The sequence below is a fragment of the Cyprinodon variegatus genome, unplaced genomic scaffold (genome assembly GCF_000732505.1).
Source record: "Cyprinodon variegatus isolate N-32 unplaced genomic scaffold, C_variegatus-1.0 Scaffold202, whole genome shotgun sequence".
Classification (NCBI taxonomy): Eukaryota; Metazoa; Chordata; class Actinopteri; order Cyprinodontiformes; family Cyprinodontidae; genus Cyprinodon; species Cyprinodon variegatus.
In genome coordinates, this window is record NW_015150655.1 from 191,502 (window position 1) to 211,503 (window position 20,002).

Here is a 20,002-nt window from a genome sequence, read left to right on the forward strand (position 1 = left end):
TATATATATATATATATATATATATATATATATATATATATATAATGTGTATATGTTTTCTCTCTTTTTAAAGTTTAGGGTTAGTATGCCTAACAGATGTGTTCAATGTAAGATCCATCAGACAAAAAGATGTACTGCTACGTGTCACATTTATTTATTAATTTATTGCAGGTGCAAAGAGCCGTAACTAGGCTTTCAGTTCAAGGTGCTGTCACACGTCTGTCCTGCTGTAAACAAGGTTTTATGATTTTAAAACAATATAGATAATTAGTCGACATTTTAAAATGTCTTTAGTACTTATATTAGTAATAACGTGCTTTGCGTTATCAATAATCTGCATTTCTTAAAGATAAGTGGACCCTTACACAAAGATTTTAAAACAATCAGATTATTTCTATTTTAAAACATTAAACAATCCATGATTTATTTAGTAATTGTTTAATCTTAAACTAGGGTATACAGACTTCAAAACAAAAGATTTTATGAGAGAAAAAAACAACCCAGAACCACAGTTAAGCAGAAACTCAAAAAAGATCTACATTTTGCATTTAAGACGGGAAACCTTTTTCTTTAAAAAGATAAAACTGAATAACTTTTTTTGTCACATTCTGCGTCTGATTTCCCTATCCTTCTGCCTTAAGTTCTTCTTCCCTGATCACCAATCATGGGTGATCAATCATAAAATCGGCACCACTCTGAAATGCATGAAAATTATAGCAGTGGTACGTTAGAGGACCATACCAAAGATGTAGCCGTCTGCAAAGCTTCTGACAGAATCTTTATGTTGAATACAGATAATACTGATCATTTATTTTTAGTGTTTGAAACTTAACAAAACTTCTTATTTAGCAGTGAGGCAGGATATGTGCTCTGGGATGTGTTCTGTTTGTTCTGCATTGATGCTGTAGACTGGGGTGTTTGTCAAAGGACACTGGGTCGTTCTTCCTCCTTGACCCAGATTTTCTGCAAAGCTGTTGCGTCACCAGGCCAACTGTGCGTCTTACAGCCTCCACAAGGCCGCGATTCATTATTTGGGAGTGAGGCTCTACTGTGCTTAAAGCATCCTCTGGAGTTGGATGCTTACTGCCTTTAAACAAGGGGAAAGTTGAAGCTGTTGAAGGTGTTAATTGTGGGCAGTGTATTGATTAGCTGCCTTGATGGAAGTAATTCTCTTATCTGATTTTTCCTTTACTTTTTGCAGGTTTTTTTCTATTTTGTACATACAGAGTTTTGTATATACTGTATATGATGAGCTCGCTGGGCAGCGACAAGGCCCGGGGTCCTCGGGAAAAAGCGCTGCCAGCTGTCACTCACACTTCACAACCACAGAAGCAAATACAGGTGAGAATCCCGAAATGCCAACATAGAAAAGCTCGTAGAAACGCTCTCCTCTGAGCTCGGGAGACGGTTGGGTGAAATAGAAATAGAAATGGGCCTGACCAACCTGGCCTGTTTTGGTTTGATTGCATTTGCACAGTAAACACTCTTAATGGGCTTAAAAGAAGGGTTTATTTTTTATGTATTGTCTTTGATTTTCCTTAAGCGAATCTAATAAATGTCACAAACATACTGAGTCGTCCACACACATCCGCCTCCCTCCTTTAATGTCTGTGTCTTTGAAACAGGCTACTGCTGAGCAGATCCGGTTGGCTCAGATGATCTACGACAAGAATGATGCTGACTTTGAGGACAAAGTTAACCAGGTGTGAAACACTCAGACATTTGGTAGTTTGAGAAGCAAAGGTAGTGCCCACCACAGCTATTGACACCCCCTATCAAAAATGCTTAAAACAAATAATGCCAGCTGTGTAGTGAAACACTGAAAAGAAATCAAAACTAAATCTACAATTTATTGTGATTGATTCTTTAATTGGGGACAGTTGTTGCCACATCTAGTGTTTATTACTTTGTATTTCAGCATTTTAGCAGGAATGTTTAAATAGTTTATTTATTCCCCCCTTTGGGATCAACAAAATATTTTTGAATTTAATTGGACTTTAAAGTGTTTGCCCCGAAAAAGATCCATGGGGCCTTAGGAAGAGAAATGAACTCTCATAATCAGTGATGGCTTCCATATGTTTATCCTTAGTTTTATACTCAAGCATCCAGGTTTTAGGTGCTGAAAAGTTCAGTTTTGGTGTCCGAGCAGAATAGAATAGTTAATAATTCAACTTTATTGTCATTACACTGTCACAAGTACAGAGCAACCAAATGTACCCTTCTGCATTTAACCCATCCCTTTAGAGAACAGTGGGCTGCTATTGTGCGGCACCCGGATATTTTAGTTAATGATTTTTAGACAGAAAAGCTTTTTCCAAGCAGACCTCCCAAACAAGGCATTTTTTTTGTTTGTTTATATAGTATCTAATGGTATATTTTGAGACTTTTACATATTTGTTTTTTTTCCAAAGAGAATGAATTACAGATAAAATATATCTAAGTGTTTTATTACATCATTAATAAATATCTAATACCTCACCTAACGTAAATGTTGGCTTCGACAAAAGCATTCACTCATTCTGTTTGTATTGTTCCTTTTTTTCCAGTTGATGGAGGTGACTGGGAAGAACCAGGATGAATGCATGGTGGCGCTACATGACTGCAATGAGGATGTTAGCAGAGCCATCAATTTCCTCCTGGAGAGCCCTTCGGACATGGTAAACGACAGCTTGTTCCATCTAATTATAAGGATCGGCTCATTCAGTGTTAATACTAAAGTTTATGACTAAGTATCCTCATTAAACAATGTTTCATTTTAACTGAATAAAGGCTCCAAATATCTGTGAGTAGAGTGGACAGTAGTAATAAAACCGTTGACATAAATTCCAATTTCTGGCATCTATATTTAAGTTTATATTAACAACCTAACAAAATTGTTTTCTGTTTGTCTTCTTTTCGTCATGTTTCCAAAGTGGAGCTAACCTCAGTGAACTGTTGAGTACAGTTAAAGCAACGTTGAGAGCCTTTCATTTTTAAAACTGTTCTCTGCTGTATGCAATAAATGAAGTCCAGTGACAAACTAGAGCTGCATTAACTTCTATAGTAATTAGCTGAAAACAAGCCTTAAGAGAGTTTATTATTTAACTCATCAAACCTACAACAATAATTCTTAATATTTCCTGCTTACTTGATCAATTTGGTTTCATACGGCTGGAAAATGCTGTGATTTCAAAGGTTCTTCCTGAATTTTTGTTCTTTACACTCTGTGAAGTGGATCAGATCAAATGTGAATATTATCCCTTATCACCTCAAACAGGGAAAATACCAGACTGTGCGGTTTATTGCTGCGACACAAGCGCTTCAGATAGAGTCTAGATATTAGTGGCTGATATGAGGGACAGCTGTGAAAATGTTCTGAATTTAGAAGTCGCAGTACACTGTATCTGACTGGACATCATGCGTTGCTTGAAGTTTATCATTAATCCTTTTTGCTTAGAAAAGAAGCTGAAATGTTTACAGCTGCAAAAAATTGTCTCATTAGTCAAAAAATTAATCAAACATCAAAAAAATTCAAAAACCCACTTTGTTATTCCACAGCTAAATTAGCTTTCCACTAGCCCCAGATCTGTATGTTTTCTTGTTTTTCTATGTAATTAAAGCTTTTGTTTTAGTTAAGATTATTAAACAAATATGTATTTACTGTAAATGTAAGACTAGTTGAATTGGTGTTAAGATAGTTCTGGTTATTTTGGCAACAAATGGCTGTTTTCGCTCTTAAAAACAGAGCTAACCAGTCACTAGTTCTCCCCTTTGCCCTAACCCAGTTACATTGACATCATTACAGGTTTTAATTGGCAAGATTTTCCTATTCTGGTACGTGTTAATTGTTGCTACACAATATTAGATTAACTTAGAATTTAATTAAATACAATCTAACTACAATCTTTATTTAAATGCATTACATTCTCTCCGTCTTGGTTTTCTTTGTTTTCCCTCCACACATAAAGACCGTTAATGTACGTCACTTAAAACCTAAAAGCCTATCTTATTCTGCACTTTTTAAACAGTCCTTTGTTGCTGCAGGTATTGATTCGTAGTTTTATTTACAGGTTGACACATCAAATAGTCACAGTGTGTGTATGACTGTTAAACAAAGAACGCAGCTGACTAGTGATCATAGAAAAGCATATAAAGAAATGAAAACAATAAAATATCAAATTCTTTACTGGCAATGTTACTAGATAAAAATTTATATTACTGGGAAAAAATAATTCCAGTGTATGTTAATGCAAACAAAGGTTTTTATGTTGTAATTTTCTGAAAAAATCAGAGTTTGAGATGTCCTTTGTCCAACAGACAAATAAACCCTTGAAGCCAAGGGGAATTGATGGCATGCATGAAGACATGCATGTCATTGTTCACATTCTTCTCACTCTTATGTTCTGGCAGCAAAGCTGTCCAATGAAATGTCCAGGAAACACATTGGCACATGTTTCACAAGTGTTTGCCCTAGGCAGCAGTCATGGAGGCATAGAATGGCAGTGATCCAGGAAGCTGCATTTATAACAGTTGGTGAAATGCTGTTTTCTGAGGCAAAAGATCAATATGATTATTCAGTTCTTCTATAATCAGTTCCTCTGATGGCTTTTAGACCTCATGGGAGACGGTGGGGAAGAAAAAGCCTCTAGTGAAGGAGGGCCCATCAGAAAGCAAGGAGAACAAGGAGAATCGAGAGAAGAAAGGGGAAAGGGAGGCCAGCAAAGGCCGTGCCTCTGCCAACCGCAAAGGCAAGGGGCCAAGTCGGAATCGGCAGGGTGAGGAGCCAGACCCTTGTGCAGAACTTAAATCTGGTTAAGATATTTTAGTTTCATGATGTTAATTATTATTAATCATTGATGCGATTGTGAACAGCGCGTCCAGAAGAGAACGGGGTGGAGGCGCCACCTGCGGACAAAGGTTCGGATCGAGGTCGCAGGGCCAGGGGAAGCAGAGGTAGGAGGATGGAAATGCAGACCTGGTGGTTTATAAGTATTTGATAAGTGGGTTTGACGCTTTTTAATTTTTTTTTATTTTGCAGGGTCAGCAGGTCGGGGTCGAGGAAGGGGACCAGCTGGGAGCAGGTTCTCACCACAGGGCATGGGGTATGCTGGAAAAACACAACTACATTTAAAGAAATAGTTTCAGACTTGTGTTATTTATGACATCTTTTGGTTTACTTCTCCAAAAATGAGTGTCTCTCTGCCATGTAAATATATACCTTTTTTTGTTTGTTTTTTTTTTTTTTTTTCTGTTTTTGTTTTTTCACGTAATGCCCATTGGCACAGATGGTCGTTTCTCATCTAATAGGGGCTTTGCTTGAGAAGTTATACCTGCGAGATCTGGAAAAGAATGAACCAAGAAGACCTTTAACCTTCGTCAGACTTGGTTCATCTTTCTGTGTCCTCATTAGGACCTTCAACCCTGCCGACTATACCTCAGAAGCTGGGACTGGGACTGGGACCACACAGGCTGAGGTTTGGGACACAACCAACAACAACAGCAGCAGCAGCGGCACCGATGGGACAGGTGAGCCCCGCAGAGAGTGGGAGCTGCTACTCACATCCCATAACACGGCCATTTCACTGCAAACTGTTACTGATGAAGAACATTATGTGTGTGTTCCATTAGTTGCCTGGAGGAACACCATGGAGGACTGGGTGGCTGAGGAATGGAATGAAGACGTCAGTGTGAGTAGAAGAGAAAGAAAATAGATCTAGAGAAATAGAGATGGGTTGATTTTTTATTTTTTTTATTTTTGTATCTGTCAATGCAGCTGGCTGAGACTAAGGTGTTCACCTCGTCCAGTGCCCCTGCTGCTGAGAACCATATCACCCCTGGACAAAGGTAAGTACAGTCATAACTCTTAAATGTTTGTTAGTTTTTTTGTAACTGTAAAAAGGTTTGGATCTATCTCTATTCCATTCCTTTTGCTCTTAAACCCCTCAGTAGAATTTAAAGTAACAGAACCTTATCTGTGAGAAGATGCTTTCTATGTAATTCAATCTCTGTATGATTCAAGCTAGTCTGAATTACTTTGTCAGAGTTAATGGAGAAAAATCTCCTGAAAAAACAAAGAACACAACATAAAACCTAGAAGATTTTTTAACATAAGGACATCAAGATCACAGCTCTGCTTAGCAGCAAAAAGAGCATCAATTGAATAACTGGCTGCTGTAACTCTGAAGGAGCGCCAGAGTCAGTTAAAAGGAAACTTTTAATTATAAAATCATAGATTAGACGGGAATTCACTTTAACTTGTGTACAAACATTTAAGAGTTTGTGTTTATATTGTATATCTTGAGCTTTTTGTTTTCATCCACATAGATTTAGAAAGCTGAATTTTTTTTGCTTTCCTAATGCTTTCTAGAAGTTTGACTTTTAATGTAAATATACAATCTTCTGCCTGTTAGCCTAGATCTTGCTTCTTTGCTGCAAAAGCCTGCAGTAGGAGGAAGAGAGCCGCCTTCCTCTTCTTCCTCACAGAGTCTGGTGTTCACCAACTCCCACCATCATCAGCAACTGCCTCCCAGCCGAAACACGACCAGTAGCACAAGCTACGCCCACGCTGCTCTGGTAAAAGAACATTGTGTTGTTGTTTTTTTTGCAATCAAGGGAAAAACAAATGCACAATGAATCGCTTCTCTATCCGTTTTTATATAGTCGTCAGTTTTGGGAGCTGGTTTTGGGGACTTGGGCCAGGCTAAGAGGTCTCAGCCGAGCGCTGGTGCTCAGATCCTGGAACAACTTAAGGGTCCTGGTTTGGGCCAGCTGCCCTCCTCACAGGCTGCCCCTCCTGTCAGCACTCAAGGAAACAACACCTCCATTGGTCGCCTACCAGGTCTGGGAGCGTCTGTACCTCCGCCTTCATCCTCCAGCTGGGACATGAAGCCCTCAGAGTCAAACACCACCTCCTTGTCCTCACAGTTCAGCCGTAAGTGCTTTAGACCTCTCTGTGGCCCCGGCGCTGCTCCAAATGTTCATCCACTGCTAGTGGCTTCTCATCCTTGCAGGATTTATGGCGGTGCTTATCTTCAACAGTCACTGGGTCAGAGGTGGTTCATTGTAATTCCTTCCTTTTGTTGCAGGTGAATTTGGGCTGCAGCCAGAGCCTTCCCTGGTACTGAGCCAGCTGGTTCAGAGGCACAGCGGCCCCTCCTTGCCTCTGGCACGTCATCCCAGCCCGCCGTTACAGCAGCAAGCACCCCCTACTTCAGCCTCACCTGCTCCCCAACACATCGGCACACCAGCACAGGTCAGCCCAGTGATGGCTGCTGCTGGTGCTAAACCTGCTGCTCCTAGTCCAGGGCTGGACCCTCATGGCAGCAGTACTCCACAGCAACAACGGGCGCAGCTCAAGGGCCCGAAACGACGGATACCTCCTACATCAAAGGTTAGGGTGACTGACGCCCTGAGAGAGACGGGTCTACTTTAAAAGCTGAAAGGAGGTCATGATGTGTAGAATTCTGTTCCCTCCTCTGCGGCAGATCCCATCCACAGCGGTGGAAATGCCAGGTTCAGCTGATGTCCCGGGGCTAAACCTCCAGTTTGGGGCTCTGGACTTTGGCTCAGAGTCTGCGCTGCCAGAGTTTGGGGTTGTGGACAACTGTGTGAGTGCAGTGTCCCGGGAGTCAACGCCAGCTCCTGCCCCAGCACCACCTGCATCAGGACCAGGGACCCAAAGCCACACAAGCCTGTACTCCAAACCTCTCAGGTATTCTCACTGCTCAATAATTCATGACAGTTTAAGAAAATGTTTAGAATCAATGCAAGACATGACATTTGATTTCTTAATATTCATTAGTTTTATTGTAGCTCAGACTAACAGGCTCTAACTGAGAACAATTTTTAACAAATTACAACATAACTGGAATGGCAGTGACTCGTTTCAAATATGCAATAAAACATGTCAGAATAGGGGCCGATTTATCAGATACAATTTTTATCATTTTCCAAGATCAGTGATACCCTTGTGTCTGATACTTGGATGTGAAGCCAATCTTTTCCTCTGATCTACTTCTGTAAAGATCTGAAAATCACCCATTGTCAATACCTTAAATTTTTTATTATATTTGAGGGCAGTTCAAAGGTTTTATAATTTTACAGGCAGTGACTGTTTTTTTTTGTTTTTTTTAGTAAGATAAGATTGAAATATCTTGTGATCTTATATCAAGTGACAGTGTTGGTTATAAAAAGAGATCTGTATCTGTCAAAGTTGGCATATCAGACTTTTTAAAGATTGGGAGTCTAGAGCTCTAATAGGTAGTTTAAGGCTGTTAAACTACCATGATGGAATGAGCTTAGTTTTCTGTACTTTCTCTAAGCAATGTTTTGGTTTTATTATCTTGCGTTTTGAATTTTTGGCCAACCAATCTGGTTTCATCATACAATTTCATCATCAATTAATCAAATTGTCTGTTTATGAGGACTGAATGTTTGGAAAATCAGCATTTTTTTTAACACCAATGTATTTCTTGGGCTTCCAATGCTCAGGCTGACATCAGTTCATGTCTTTTTGTTCTTAGATGTGTATCTATAACTGTTAAAGTAGCTAACTGTATGATACCATCAGCTGCAAATATTTCATTTATTACATTTTCATTGTTTGTTGTAAAACATGATTATTCACTATTATTTTCACAGCTTGAATTTCATTGCCCTCTAAATTAGGGTCATCTCCCAAAGGGGGTTATTGAACGCAAAGCTAGTCTTTGAAAGAAATGTGTGTAATTTTTCATTTTTAATGTGAAACCTAAGGTAGAAAAAAATTATTGGATCTGGTAGGAAAAATCACCAAAAAATAGAACAAGCCAGGAGTTAGGACAAAAGGATATAGTTACTTCCCAAAGACTTGTTTATTTTAGCTGTACATTAGCATATCCATTTCTTTCCCCTCTCTTAGGAGCGGTCTAACATGTGTTTGATGTGTGTTTTTCAGTGAGTCGCTGGGCAGCTCTCTGTCAGTCTCCCTCCCTTTGCCCCTCTCCTCGTCTGAACCGGTGTATCACTCCACCAGCACGGCCATGTCCAGCCTCACGTCGTCTTTAGGAACAAACAGCTCCGCTAACGCTCCTTCGTCCACCTCAGCAACCTCAACCACCTCATCCTCTGCACCCTCCACCTCCTCCCACTTCTCCTCAGTAGGGGGGAGTTACGAAGGTACAATGGCCCCCCCTCACACACGGCTTGCTTTTTCCCAGAGCAAGGAGCCAGCGGGGCCAGTGATGGTAAGCAGGCTTATTTATCTTTTTGGTTCTTAGCTTCCTTTAAGCAGCATCTAATCTAAAATAATTATTTTTCTTCTATTTTTATCAGAATGGATTGAATGGTGTCAGAACCTCAGCTTCTATAGATGGTGAGTTACCTACCATTGCCCTTTATCAGTATTTTTATAGAATTGTATTTATTATCAGTGGAACTATTAACCAATGATTCGAGCTGAATTCATGTTATTTCTCGTCTCTTTTTCAGTTTCATCTGCTTCTTCCACACCGAAACCAGAATCGCCGTCTGTGAACATAAACAGCAACGGTCCTTCAGCAGGCTCCTCCCACTTAACCCCCACCCTTCCTGCACACAGCACCACCACCCTCTCCAGTCTGGCACAGGACTTGCCGTCAGCTAACCAACTGAACTCGCTCAACAGGTTGATCAAGTCTCACCTGAAATATTTACTTTATCACTAGAGTTCTGCTGAAATTAGTTTTTTTTTTTTGTGTGTGTGTCTTTGATTTTGACTGAGCTTGCATAAATGCACCCTGATAGTTGATGTTGGGTCTCAAATTGAAATTTCCTCTCTGCTCCACAGCCATGTCAGCAGCCATTCCTCGGTTTCCGCTCTGGGATCAAGCTCTCTCACTGTAAGTACCTTTTGGCAGCAGCGACTCTTCAGTCTGTGGAAGAGGGTCAGAGCAGTGACCTTGTTTGAAACTGATTCAGATAATTTCCACGTCTGGATCCTAACACAAAAAGAGGTTTATAGTCGTGAATTTTATGTTTTTTTTTTTTCTTTTTTCAGACTTCAGGCCTTAAGTCAAATCTTTTTTTTTTTTTTTTTTCTCCCATCCAACCAGACCTCCTTTTGCCATCCACTGGTCAATCTATCATTTTCTCAAGCATCCTTCCATCTTTTTTGATCTATTCATCAATTTCTTGATACATACCTACATTCTGTTATTTAAACGTCCCTCCTTCCACCATCCATTTTTTGCTTTTTCCAATTTCCTCATTTCAGGCCTGTTGGGATATTTTACTTTAACATTTTAAATTCTGCAAAACTCATAAACTAGAACATGGAAAAAGTCCGCACACAGGGCATGAGACGTCAATTAAAATTAAATCTATTAGATTCCGACGGCAGGATTTCTGTCTCACTTTAATGTCGCTTGTGTTTTAATGGCAAACAGTACACGAGTGTGGACAGCAGCAACGTGAGCTCCCTCACTCCTTCGTCAAGCTCCTACACATCCTCGCAGCCCACAAACTCCTCCCTCCACTCAACCCACAACAGCAGCAACAGTAGCAGCATCAGTCACCTGGCCAACATGCCCGGTATGGGCAGCAACCTGAGCAGCACGGTTGGAGGCATCAGCGGCACCAGTGGATTCCACTCGGCCGTCGCCATGGCCACCAGCACGGCGCTGGGTCTCGGCTCCAATGGAGCTACCGCCACGTCCAACCTCTCTGCTCCGAGGGCTGCGGCGCTGCTCTCCTCCACTGGTACACAGATACACCTGAAGCAGTCCGAATGTTTGATCAAGAGTCCTTTCGAAATACAATCAGCTCATCAAGATGAAATTTCTCTACTTGTGTTAACAGGAAAAACTCCTCCTAACCTTTCCCAGGGAGTACCTCCTCTACTACCAAACCAGTATATAATGGGACCAGGGGGCCTGCTACCCGCTTATCCGGTAGGTGGATTTGTAAGTGACCACTAGGGCCATACTTTGAAGGCTTGTGGTTTGAATATTCAAAGTGGAAGCTATCAAATATGACCAGATTCCTGAAATACGATTAACTGACTGGAAAATGCCTGCAGGAAGATTTGGTGTCAAAGGTTTCTGTTTCCTTAGTAAACCAAACAATAAAAACTGAAGAGCCACTTGCTTGAAATTAAAGATCTACATCCCATTTGAACCAAAAGCATAGTTTACTCACAGCTATATAAAAAAGCCAAAGCGGTTCTTTGGTAACCCGGGAAGCCAGACTGACGATGTGTAGCACTTAGTGTAGTTCTACAAAATATTAAGCTCTGGCTTCTCTTACCTGGTCTGTTCGGGGGGAAAGGAGGGACATTAAGGACAACTTCCAAAGCTGATTGGGCGAAGATACACCTAGGTCCCGCCTAGCAAGATTTATGTTTTAGCCGACAACTAAAAAATATCTTAAGTAGCAGATGCTATGAGAAATCACAACTTAAGATTATGACGCTCTTCCTGTTCAACTTTTAAAGATGCAGCTATGCCTAAGGGTAGGCAAAGGATAACGTACTTTACAAAGAACACCATGACCTCAGAGACTCACAATTTGAAAATGATCCCAAACACATCTTAAAGGCCATTGATATTAGCATATCAGGGGCCCTGATATTTTCGCTGATATTAGGCAGCTTTTTTTCGTCCATCAGATTTCTTGGGTTAAAAATCTTCTCGACCGCAATGTTAAGTTTAAGACATTGTCAGGGTTCTCGCGGGTCCTTAAAAAGTCTTAAAAGGCATTGAATACTTCAAAATAAAATTAAGGCCTTAATTAGTATTAAAATGTCTTAAATCAGTCTTTCGTAGGTCTTAATTTTTAAAACATCATAAATTGGATTATTTTTATTACAATTTATTTTTGTAATCTAAATAAAACGTTAAAATTGACAAAAATGTTTTTATTATTAAAAAAAAAATAAAAAATGGCTCCCCATTATTGGTTCCGTCCCGATAGCGGAACCAATAAAAGCGTTGTTGTGGCTGGAACATTTGAGGGATGGGCCATTTACTTTTTATCTGGAAAATATGAGCAAGTGTAAATGTAACGAAAATTGGCTCCAGCCAAGAGTTTTCTCCATGGCTAAAACCAGGGAACATATATTAGGCACTGTGTATTTTGTGCAAGAAGTCATTTCAGCTTGGAACGATGGGAACTAAGGCAGTGGAGCGCGAAACACAAAGCGTCAAAATCGAGTTACAGAGAAACAGCCGGTATTTCTCAGTTTTGTTCCACCCTTGCCTCTGCAACGCCTCCACTTATCACCAAATCAAACATACTAAGAAAATGATACAAAGAAAAATAGCTGCAAAAAAGACTTAGCAATGGTTAGGTTGGGGCTTTAAAACTGATTTGTTTTGTTCCCTGCTAAAACAAAGTTTGTGAATTCAATTAAATAATTGTTAAAATATATCTGTCATTTGTGTGTTTTTAGCTTTCTTCCTGTATGGGAAGCTTTTCAAAATTTGAAACTTTAGTGCAGTGGTTATGTTGTGTTTCTTGTGAATTTGGTCTTAAATTTTTATTTCAAGTTGCGTTATAAAGTCTTGAATTTAACTTGCCTTATGCTGTAGGAACCCTGATTGTCATGATGTATAAAAACATGGGTTATTTCCATTGTCTTTGTTGTAATTCAACAACAACAGTATATTGTAATGCGATTAATAGTTTTCACAATATCTTACAGCCTAATAGTAGCACTGAGCACTGTCATCATCTTCTTCGACTTTTTACAGTACAGTAAGGCCCAGTTGCAGTGTTTTCATTGCAGTTTTATAAAATATAATAATTTTGATTTCACCAGAAAACCACCAGTGTAAAGAATTTATTGAAAAATTAGTTGTTCCTGAAATTGCAGTGTTTCCATTTAACAAATTAATTTTTCATAAATACATTATGAGCGTTTTGATGATTAATTGAAACGCAACCACTGTTCAACTGTTTGATCTGTAATTGTGTGCTTTTAAAACCTTAATTTGAAATGATTTATACTTCCAAGTTTTTCTGTATTCTGTTGATTGTTTAAATTTACGTTTTTTTTTTCTTCCTCACAGCAGATTTATGGCTATGAAGACCTTCATATGCTTCAGTCTAGACTGCCAATGGTGAGGAGATACACATATTAAAGAGATGGCTTGTGTTTAAAAACAAACAGCGATAAAATAATCAATACTAATAGGGTTTTTTGTTGAGTACTTTTTTTTTTATTATTATTATTTTAGCCAGAATTAAAAAACGGTTGCATGAACTTGAAATCCTTTTTAAGTTCGTCTCCCAGACGGGAGGATCATTAAAAACTGTTGTTAGCAGAAGCTTTAAGGTTATAATTGCTTATAACTTTTTAACAACCATAGCTTATAAAGATCAGCACTATCAGTAATATCTTTAATCAAGATATCCTGTTATAATAGTAATTTGAGGAGTCTTAGATAGTGAAAGTACAAAACAGACAATTTTCACTCACAATTGCTATCAAAAAGCCCAGTTTAAAAGAAAACCTTCAAATTACCGCTATATAATAGTAACATGCAGCTTTGTTGCTCTTCTTCTCCTCCAGCCCTCTTTACAGGATTACTATGGAATCACATTCCCTGGACCCACAGCAGCTCTCTCTGGCAGAGAGGGGAGTCTAACCAACAACCCTTATTCAGGTGAAGCACCTCACGGTTCTGTTATTTTCCTCCATAATCGTGCAAACCGACATGTGTTCTCACATGACATCACACCACCATGGTCAGGTGACGTCACAAAGTTTCCAAGGAATGACTCCACCTCCCCAGCGCCCCCCACCAGCCTGGCAGCCCCCCAGCCTCCCCAGGCCCAAAGCCAAGGACCGAGCCAGGCTCAGCCTCCGCCTCCCCAGGCCCAACCCCAGGCCCAGCCGCAGCACCACAGCAGTCAGCAGGCCTTTCTGCCACCAGGCTACAGCTACACAGGCCTGCCCTACTACCCGGGAGTGCCTGGTGCAGTGCCCAGTGCGGCTGCTTTCCAGTATGGCCCCACCATGTTCGTTCCGCCTGGAGGCCCAGGACCGGCTTCAGCGAAGCAACACAGCATGAGCCTCGGTCTGGGAAACCCCTCTGCCAGTCCCTTCCAGCAGCAGGCGCAGCAGCAGCCCAGTGGTTACGGCCAGCACACCTTCAGCTCAGGTTCATGTTCATTTTAGCAGCAGTTCTCTTTTACAAGAATTTTTTTTTTTTTTTTTTCACTGTGATTGTTTTTTTACAGGTTATGAGGAGCTGACAGCCGGGCCAGCAGGTGTGGAGTACAGCAAGGGTTACAACTCCTCTTCACAGGCACAAGCCAAATCTGCTGCTGCAGGGCCTGGGAAAGGTTAGAGGAAAAATTCTTCGCAAAACCTCTTCAGGTTTTAAGTCTTTCCATGCGAATGCCTCTGCTGTGTTTCCTCCAGGCGTCTCAGTGACATCCAGTAACTCCGGAGTGCCAGACATCAGTGGAAGTGTTTACAATAAGACCCAGGTCAGGCCCCTTAAACTTTGAATCCCTTCACCACATTTACATTTTAAATTAATTCATAATGTTGTTTCCTAATCTGCCTACAGTCTTTCGATAAGCAGGCTTTCCATGCAGGGACCCCTCCTCCGTTCAGCTTGCCGTCAGCGCTGGGGGGTCCAGGGCCACTAAACCCTGGAGCGGCTCCTGGAGGCTATGCACCTGCCCCATTCCTCCACATCCTGCCTCACCAGCAACCACATTCACAACTGCTGCATCACCATCTAGCTCAGGATGGACAGGTGCTCTTTTGATGGGTGCTTTTCAACCGTTTCTCTCTTTATGCTTGTTATAAATTTAACCAAATTCACTTCAGAGTGTCCCCAAGAGATGGGGTCCTGCTCTGCTCTACTTGTTCTATTGTTGTTAAAATTGTCAAATATCAAACAACGGATCAGGGTTTCTTTAAAAAATTTTAATCATATTTTTCCATCTCTTAAGTTGTTAAGAGAGTCTACAGCAACATTAAAATACCACACAGACTTCCGTTATATAAAATCTTTTGATTATTTAAAGCCAGTTGAATAGGTTCAATCTTTTTTTTTAAATCCAGAATCATGTTACCTGCAGAGGCTCTGCATGCCTGCTCTACTGACAGAATGCTAATTGAGTTAAAAGTGCAAGCATATGTGCGAGAGCCAAGCAGCTGGTGTGCACAGATGTAGTTGGTGCATTCAGGCCTCCATCTGCCTTCTCCACTTAACCGGTAACCATCAGATATATTAGACACGTGGCTAGAAGTCAAGTGTCTGTTTATACTCTGCAGGACTAGTAATGAGATTTTTTATTGTAGTCTGAGACAGCAGGTGTGTTCCCTTTAAGTTAAATGGTGTGCAGACTAGGTCTAATTAGACCATTCCTTCCTTAATTTAGTCTAGTTTATTTATTAAAGGGATGGTGTAAAATACAAATTAAGCTCAGAAAAGCCAGGTTCCAGTGCTAATTTACACCTTTAGTACCTAGACAAGCTGGTGTTAAAAATGTATATAAAAAAAAAAAAAAAGACCTTTACAATAAAAGCCTTAAACATGCATCTTTTAAATTGTGATATATAGATGTTTTTTTTTTTCATTTAAAGTATGAATTTGAATAAAAATCAATACAGTTTTTGATTAATACAAAAAAAGTTGTTTTTTTTAGTTATCTTTTCCAACCTTTAAATTTTAATCAAACTTTTCTGTCAGAGGCAGTCTACCGTAAGCTGGGCATACACTGTATACTTTTAAACGTTGTACTCAGCTACAGCTCAAACTGTACAATAAAACTGCAGGGTTTAACAGCAGCTCACGATGTATGTTCTCGCACTGTACGACCCGACACTCTAATCGAATCTACAATCCAACTGCTCGCACTGCATTCCCAAAAACCACACGTCAAACTCTGTGCCAACAGAGGGCGCTAGTCAGACTTATCAATCTGGAAGTCAAACGTCGACTGTAGAAGAATTACGTGGTTTGCATGTGCTCAAGATTCGCTCACGGACGCCTCACAAGGGCCGACTGAATTTCAAACATTTTTGATTTCCTTACGATTCCTGGTGGTGGTCTTGAGAGGCTGATCCCAATACCCCTTGTATACTATACGAAGCACGACACACAAGGCTGAAACTCGGCCTGATCAAAAAATGTTTTGCACGACTGGAGAATCAGCCCGAAAAAGGAAAAAAAACTCGTACAGTGTATGCCTGCCTTTAAACATTGGGTCTCATTCTGAACACATCTCTCTAGATGAAAAAACAGATGATGTTTTTCCAGAGTTTGCTGGGAAGGTAGTCAATATGTGAAACTTGCCAAAGTAGAAATAAAGTAAATCGAGATCTGATTTTTTTAATACTGAATCATTTGAGTACTGTGAAAAATGTTTTGGTACTATAACATTTCGTAGTGTAATACTGCGTTAGTTAGGTCAACCACCAATCAGAAAGGCAGCAGTAATTTAGAACTGAGCAATGGTTCTATGCAAAGCTATAGAAAAATATTTTTGCAGCAGATTTTTTTCCATAATAGAGACTAATCATGTTTTTTTCTTTTTCTTTTTTTCTAATTTTCAACAAGTGTTAAATGTTTTATTCTGGACAACAGGCCTTCTCTTATGAACTTTTTTGTGTTCCAAACTCACCATTAGAATATGATTTATTTAATTCTAGCATAAAAGACAATTCCACATTCCAGCACTAATTAAAAATGATAAGGGCTTCATTTATAGAACAGTTTCTCACACAAAGAGCAAATGCAGACATTCTTCTATGAATGGCAAGGCTTAATGCTCCAGGTATAATTCCTGTCAGCAGCAGGGGGACGAAAGAGGTGTGTCTTTAGGCTGCATGCTGACAGGCTGATAGAAACAACAACATATCTTGGCAATTCAAACAGTGAAAAATCACTTAAACCAAGTGGATGGAACGTTTTAAACAGCTAAAGTTAGGAAAGTGATTCCTTTCATTTCAGTTAGCTTTGCTATCCAGTGTGGCATGGGTGTCATTGGAATCTAACTCAACACTAAACCTAAATGCAAAACCAAGGCTTCAGAATGTGTTGAAATGAAATCAGTCAAAGGAAGTTCCTCTATTATGTTCTATAAAACCGACCAATTAATTGTTGGGATGTCATTAAACCAAATCCACTTCAAGCAGAATTGGCATATAAGCTAATTACATATACACCATTGGATATTTCTGTGTAAAATTACTGTAATTTTGCTGTTAAATCTATAATTTCATATATTCATTTTTCATGATTAGTTTTTCTGGTCATAACTTGTGTTGCAGGGCGGGCCGAGCCAGCGCGGTCAGTCCAGCAGCCTTCAGCAGAAGAGCCAAGTCAACAAGTCGAGCTACGGCAGCTCCCCTTACTGGGCCAACTGAGACGGTTACACCTGCAGGGTGTTTGTGTGCGTCGGTGGGCATGGACACAAACGGGCAGATGTCAAATGATCATAAGGGACAAAAGCGTTTTTACAACACAAGCTAAAACACACACACACACACTACCATCCTTTCCCCTTTGCTCTGTATATCTCCCTTTTCAAATTTATGGCTGTTGTATGTAAAATATATTTATGTATTTATACAGTATATATGTATTGGTAGGACATAAAATGTGGTTTTCTGCATTGTTTTTTTTTTTTCTTTTTTGAAGGACATTTTATTTCAAAAAAAGTGGAAAGATGAGAATGCTAAACCTTGGAGATAAAGTTGGTAAATATACTTGAACAAAAGCATCTTGTGATGTGATTTTTCTTTGTTTGCAATCATTAAGTGAGAATGATGGACTTAGATTTTATGCATCATTTTCACAGCAAAGGCCTTTTTTATTTTGGAAAAAAAAAAACATTGTTTTTGTATCTTTGGTCACCCACATCTGTGAATCCTTTTACTGAGGGTGACTTTTCTTCTTTCTCCCCCATTTTCTTTCCATTTGTCTCTCCTTTCTGATTTCTTACTTGTTGGCTGGTTTGATCAGCCAAGCCTTGGATTTGATGTCATTTTAATCCTTGTTGTCCAAATTAAACGTTATCAACAGTTCATAGTGATCTGGCATTAATATTTTCAAGTCTATGAAACATGTTCCCACCACCTTAATTCACATGCATTTTATGCTTTTGGGCCCAAATCACATTCATCTTTGTAGGTAGTTACAAATATGTATTTTTAATAAAACTCTGTAACAGGTGAAGAATGATCCTAAAAGATTGGTAACCAGAGGTGATTGCCTTTTAGTTTGACCAGCTGAAAGTGAGATCTTCATGAACTCAGTATTTCCCCCAGTTAGGGGAGACTATAGTTTAGATTGCAAACAGGAATCTTTTTTGTCAATGTTTATTATGTCGTGTTTTTTTTTTTTTTTTGCTTTTTATTCTTTAATTGCTCATAAAAAGGGGGCTGCAGTGAGGCAGTGGGTTGCCTTGCAGCAAGAAGGTTACTGGTTCGATTACCCGCCCGTGGTCTTTCTGCTTGGAAGTTTGCATGTTCTCCCTGTGCATGGGTGGCTTCACTCCGGGTTCTCCAGCTTCCTCCCACAGTCCAAAACATGACCGTTAATAAGCTTCTCTAAATTCTCCTTAGGTGTGACTGTGTGTGAATGGTTGTTTGTCTCTGTGTTGCCCTGCGATGTACTGGCGACATGTCCAGGTTGTACCCCGCCTCTCGCCCATTGACAGCTGGAGATAGGCACCAGCACCCCTTGTGACCCCAGCAAGGATAAGCTTAATGGAAAATGGATGCTCAAAACAAAAAAAAAAAAAAAAACTAAAAACATATAAAGATCACAATATAACATCAATTAATTCAAACTTCTGCGGTCCATTTAGCAAGCAACACTGATTAACAATCAATTCCACATGCTGCTGTGGAAATGCAATAGGCCAAAGGTGGAACTGAATCGCATTTAGCAAGAGACTCAAAAGAAGTGCAGGTAGGGGCCACTTCCCGATACCTTTACTTTCTGGCTAAAGTTTTGGTCATCTATGAATGACCAAGTGTTTTTATACTTGTTAGCATGAGCTGGACTCTACAACCCACACAAGTGGCCCAGGTAGTGCAGCTCATCCAGGATGCCTCATTAATGCAAGCTGTGGCATGAAGCTTTGCTGTGTCTGTCAGCGTCCAGAGGCTGGAGACGCTAAAAGGAGAAGTAGAGGTGGCTGTAGGAGGGCAATAACTCAGCAGCAGGACTGCCACCTATACCTTTGTGCAAGGAAAAACAGGAGGAGCACTGCCAGAGCCCTGCAAAATGACCTCCAGCAGGCCACAAATCTGCACAAACGGTTAGAAATGGACTCCACGAGGATGGTGCAAAGGCCTGATGTCCACAGATGGGGTTGTGCTCACAGCAGGACATTTGGCATTTGCCAGAGAACACCAGGATTGGCAAATTCCCCATTGAAGCCCTGTGCACTTCACAGATGAAAGCAGGTTCACAGTGAGCACATTTGACGGACGTGACAAGAGTCTGGTGACACCATGGAAAGCGACCTGCTGCCTGCAACATCCTTCAACCTGACAGGTTTGGCAGTGGGTCAGTAATGATGTGGGGTGGCATTTCTTTGTAGGGCAGCACAATCCTCCATGTGCTCGCCAGAGGCGGCATGACTGCCATTAGGTACAGAGATGAGATCCTTGTGAGACCATATGCTGGTGAGGTTTGTCCTGGGTTTCCTCCTAAGGCAGGACAATGATAGACCTCATGTCACCAGACCTGAATCAGATTGGGCACATCTGGGAATTCATGTCTTAATCTGTCTACCAACGTCACATTGCACCACAAGCTGTCCAGGAGTTGGTGGATGCTCATCTCCAGGTCTGGGAGGAGATCCCTCAGGAGACCATCTGCCACCTCATCAGGATCATGCCCAGGCATTGTAGGGAACGTCATAAAGGCCTGTGGAGGTCAAACACCAATGAGCTTCATTTTGGCCTGTTTGATGGACATTACATAAAAGTTGGATCAGTCTGTAGTGTTTTTCCACTTTAAATTTGTGTGTAACAATGAGTTGATGCAATCAACTGGCTTTCCTTAGATAGAAAACTTTGAATCAATTT

General features: G+C 40.3%; 1 protein-coding gene across 2 annotated transcripts in view; it reads left to right on the top strand.

Annotated features, from left to right (window-relative positions):
* Positions 1 to 18,002, top strand: part of ubap2 (ubiquitin associated protein 2) — a 19,570-nt gene extending 1,568 nt beyond the window's left edge. Inside the window, exons 2-27 of one of the 2 annotated variants that reach the window (XM_015379873.1) lie at positions 1,202 to 1,341; positions 1,626 to 1,703; positions 2,547 to 2,657; positions 4,592 to 4,754; positions 4,852 to 4,932; positions 5,018 to 5,081; positions 5,390 to 5,505; positions 5,608 to 5,666; positions 5,753 to 5,823; positions 6,390 to 6,552; positions 6,640 to 6,910; positions 7,065 to 7,369; positions 7,464 to 7,690; positions 8,915 to 9,203; positions 9,292 to 9,331; positions 9,448 to 9,622; positions 9,785 to 9,836; positions 10,383 to 10,695; positions 10,795 to 10,886; positions 13,005 to 13,055; positions 13,508 to 13,601; positions 13,689 to 14,099; positions 14,179 to 14,283; positions 14,363 to 14,430; positions 14,514 to 14,705; positions 17,231 to 18,002. In XM_015379873.1, coding sequence (XP_015235359.1) covers positions 1,246 to 1,341; positions 1,626 to 1,703; positions 2,547 to 2,657; positions 4,592 to 4,754; positions 4,852 to 4,932; positions 5,018 to 5,081; positions 5,390 to 5,505; positions 5,608 to 5,666; positions 5,753 to 5,823; positions 6,390 to 6,552; positions 6,640 to 6,910; positions 7,065 to 7,369; positions 7,464 to 7,690; positions 8,915 to 9,203; positions 9,292 to 9,331; positions 9,448 to 9,622; positions 9,785 to 9,836; positions 10,383 to 10,695; positions 10,795 to 10,886; positions 13,005 to 13,055; positions 13,508 to 13,601; positions 13,689 to 14,099; positions 14,179 to 14,283; positions 14,363 to 14,430; positions 14,514 to 14,705; positions 17,231 to 17,326 — 3,783 coding nt within the window. In that variant the 5' untranslated portion in view covers positions 1,202 to 1,245 and the 3' untranslated portion in view covers positions 17,327 to 18,002. The remainder of the gene's footprint in view (positions 1 to 1,201; positions 1,342 to 1,625; positions 1,704 to 2,546; positions 2,658 to 4,591; positions 4,755 to 4,851; positions 4,933 to 5,017; positions 5,082 to 5,389; positions 5,506 to 5,607; positions 5,667 to 5,752; positions 5,824 to 6,389; positions 6,553 to 6,639; positions 6,911 to 7,064; positions 7,370 to 7,463; positions 7,691 to 8,914; positions 9,204 to 9,291; positions 9,332 to 9,447; positions 9,623 to 9,784; positions 9,837 to 10,382; positions 10,696 to 10,794; positions 10,887 to 13,004; positions 13,056 to 13,507; positions 13,602 to 13,688; positions 14,100 to 14,178; positions 14,284 to 14,362; positions 14,431 to 14,513; positions 14,706 to 17,230) is intronic. The other variant, XM_015379874.1, reaches the window with a different exon arrangement.
* Positions 18,003 to 20,002: the final 2,000 nt, after the last annotated feature.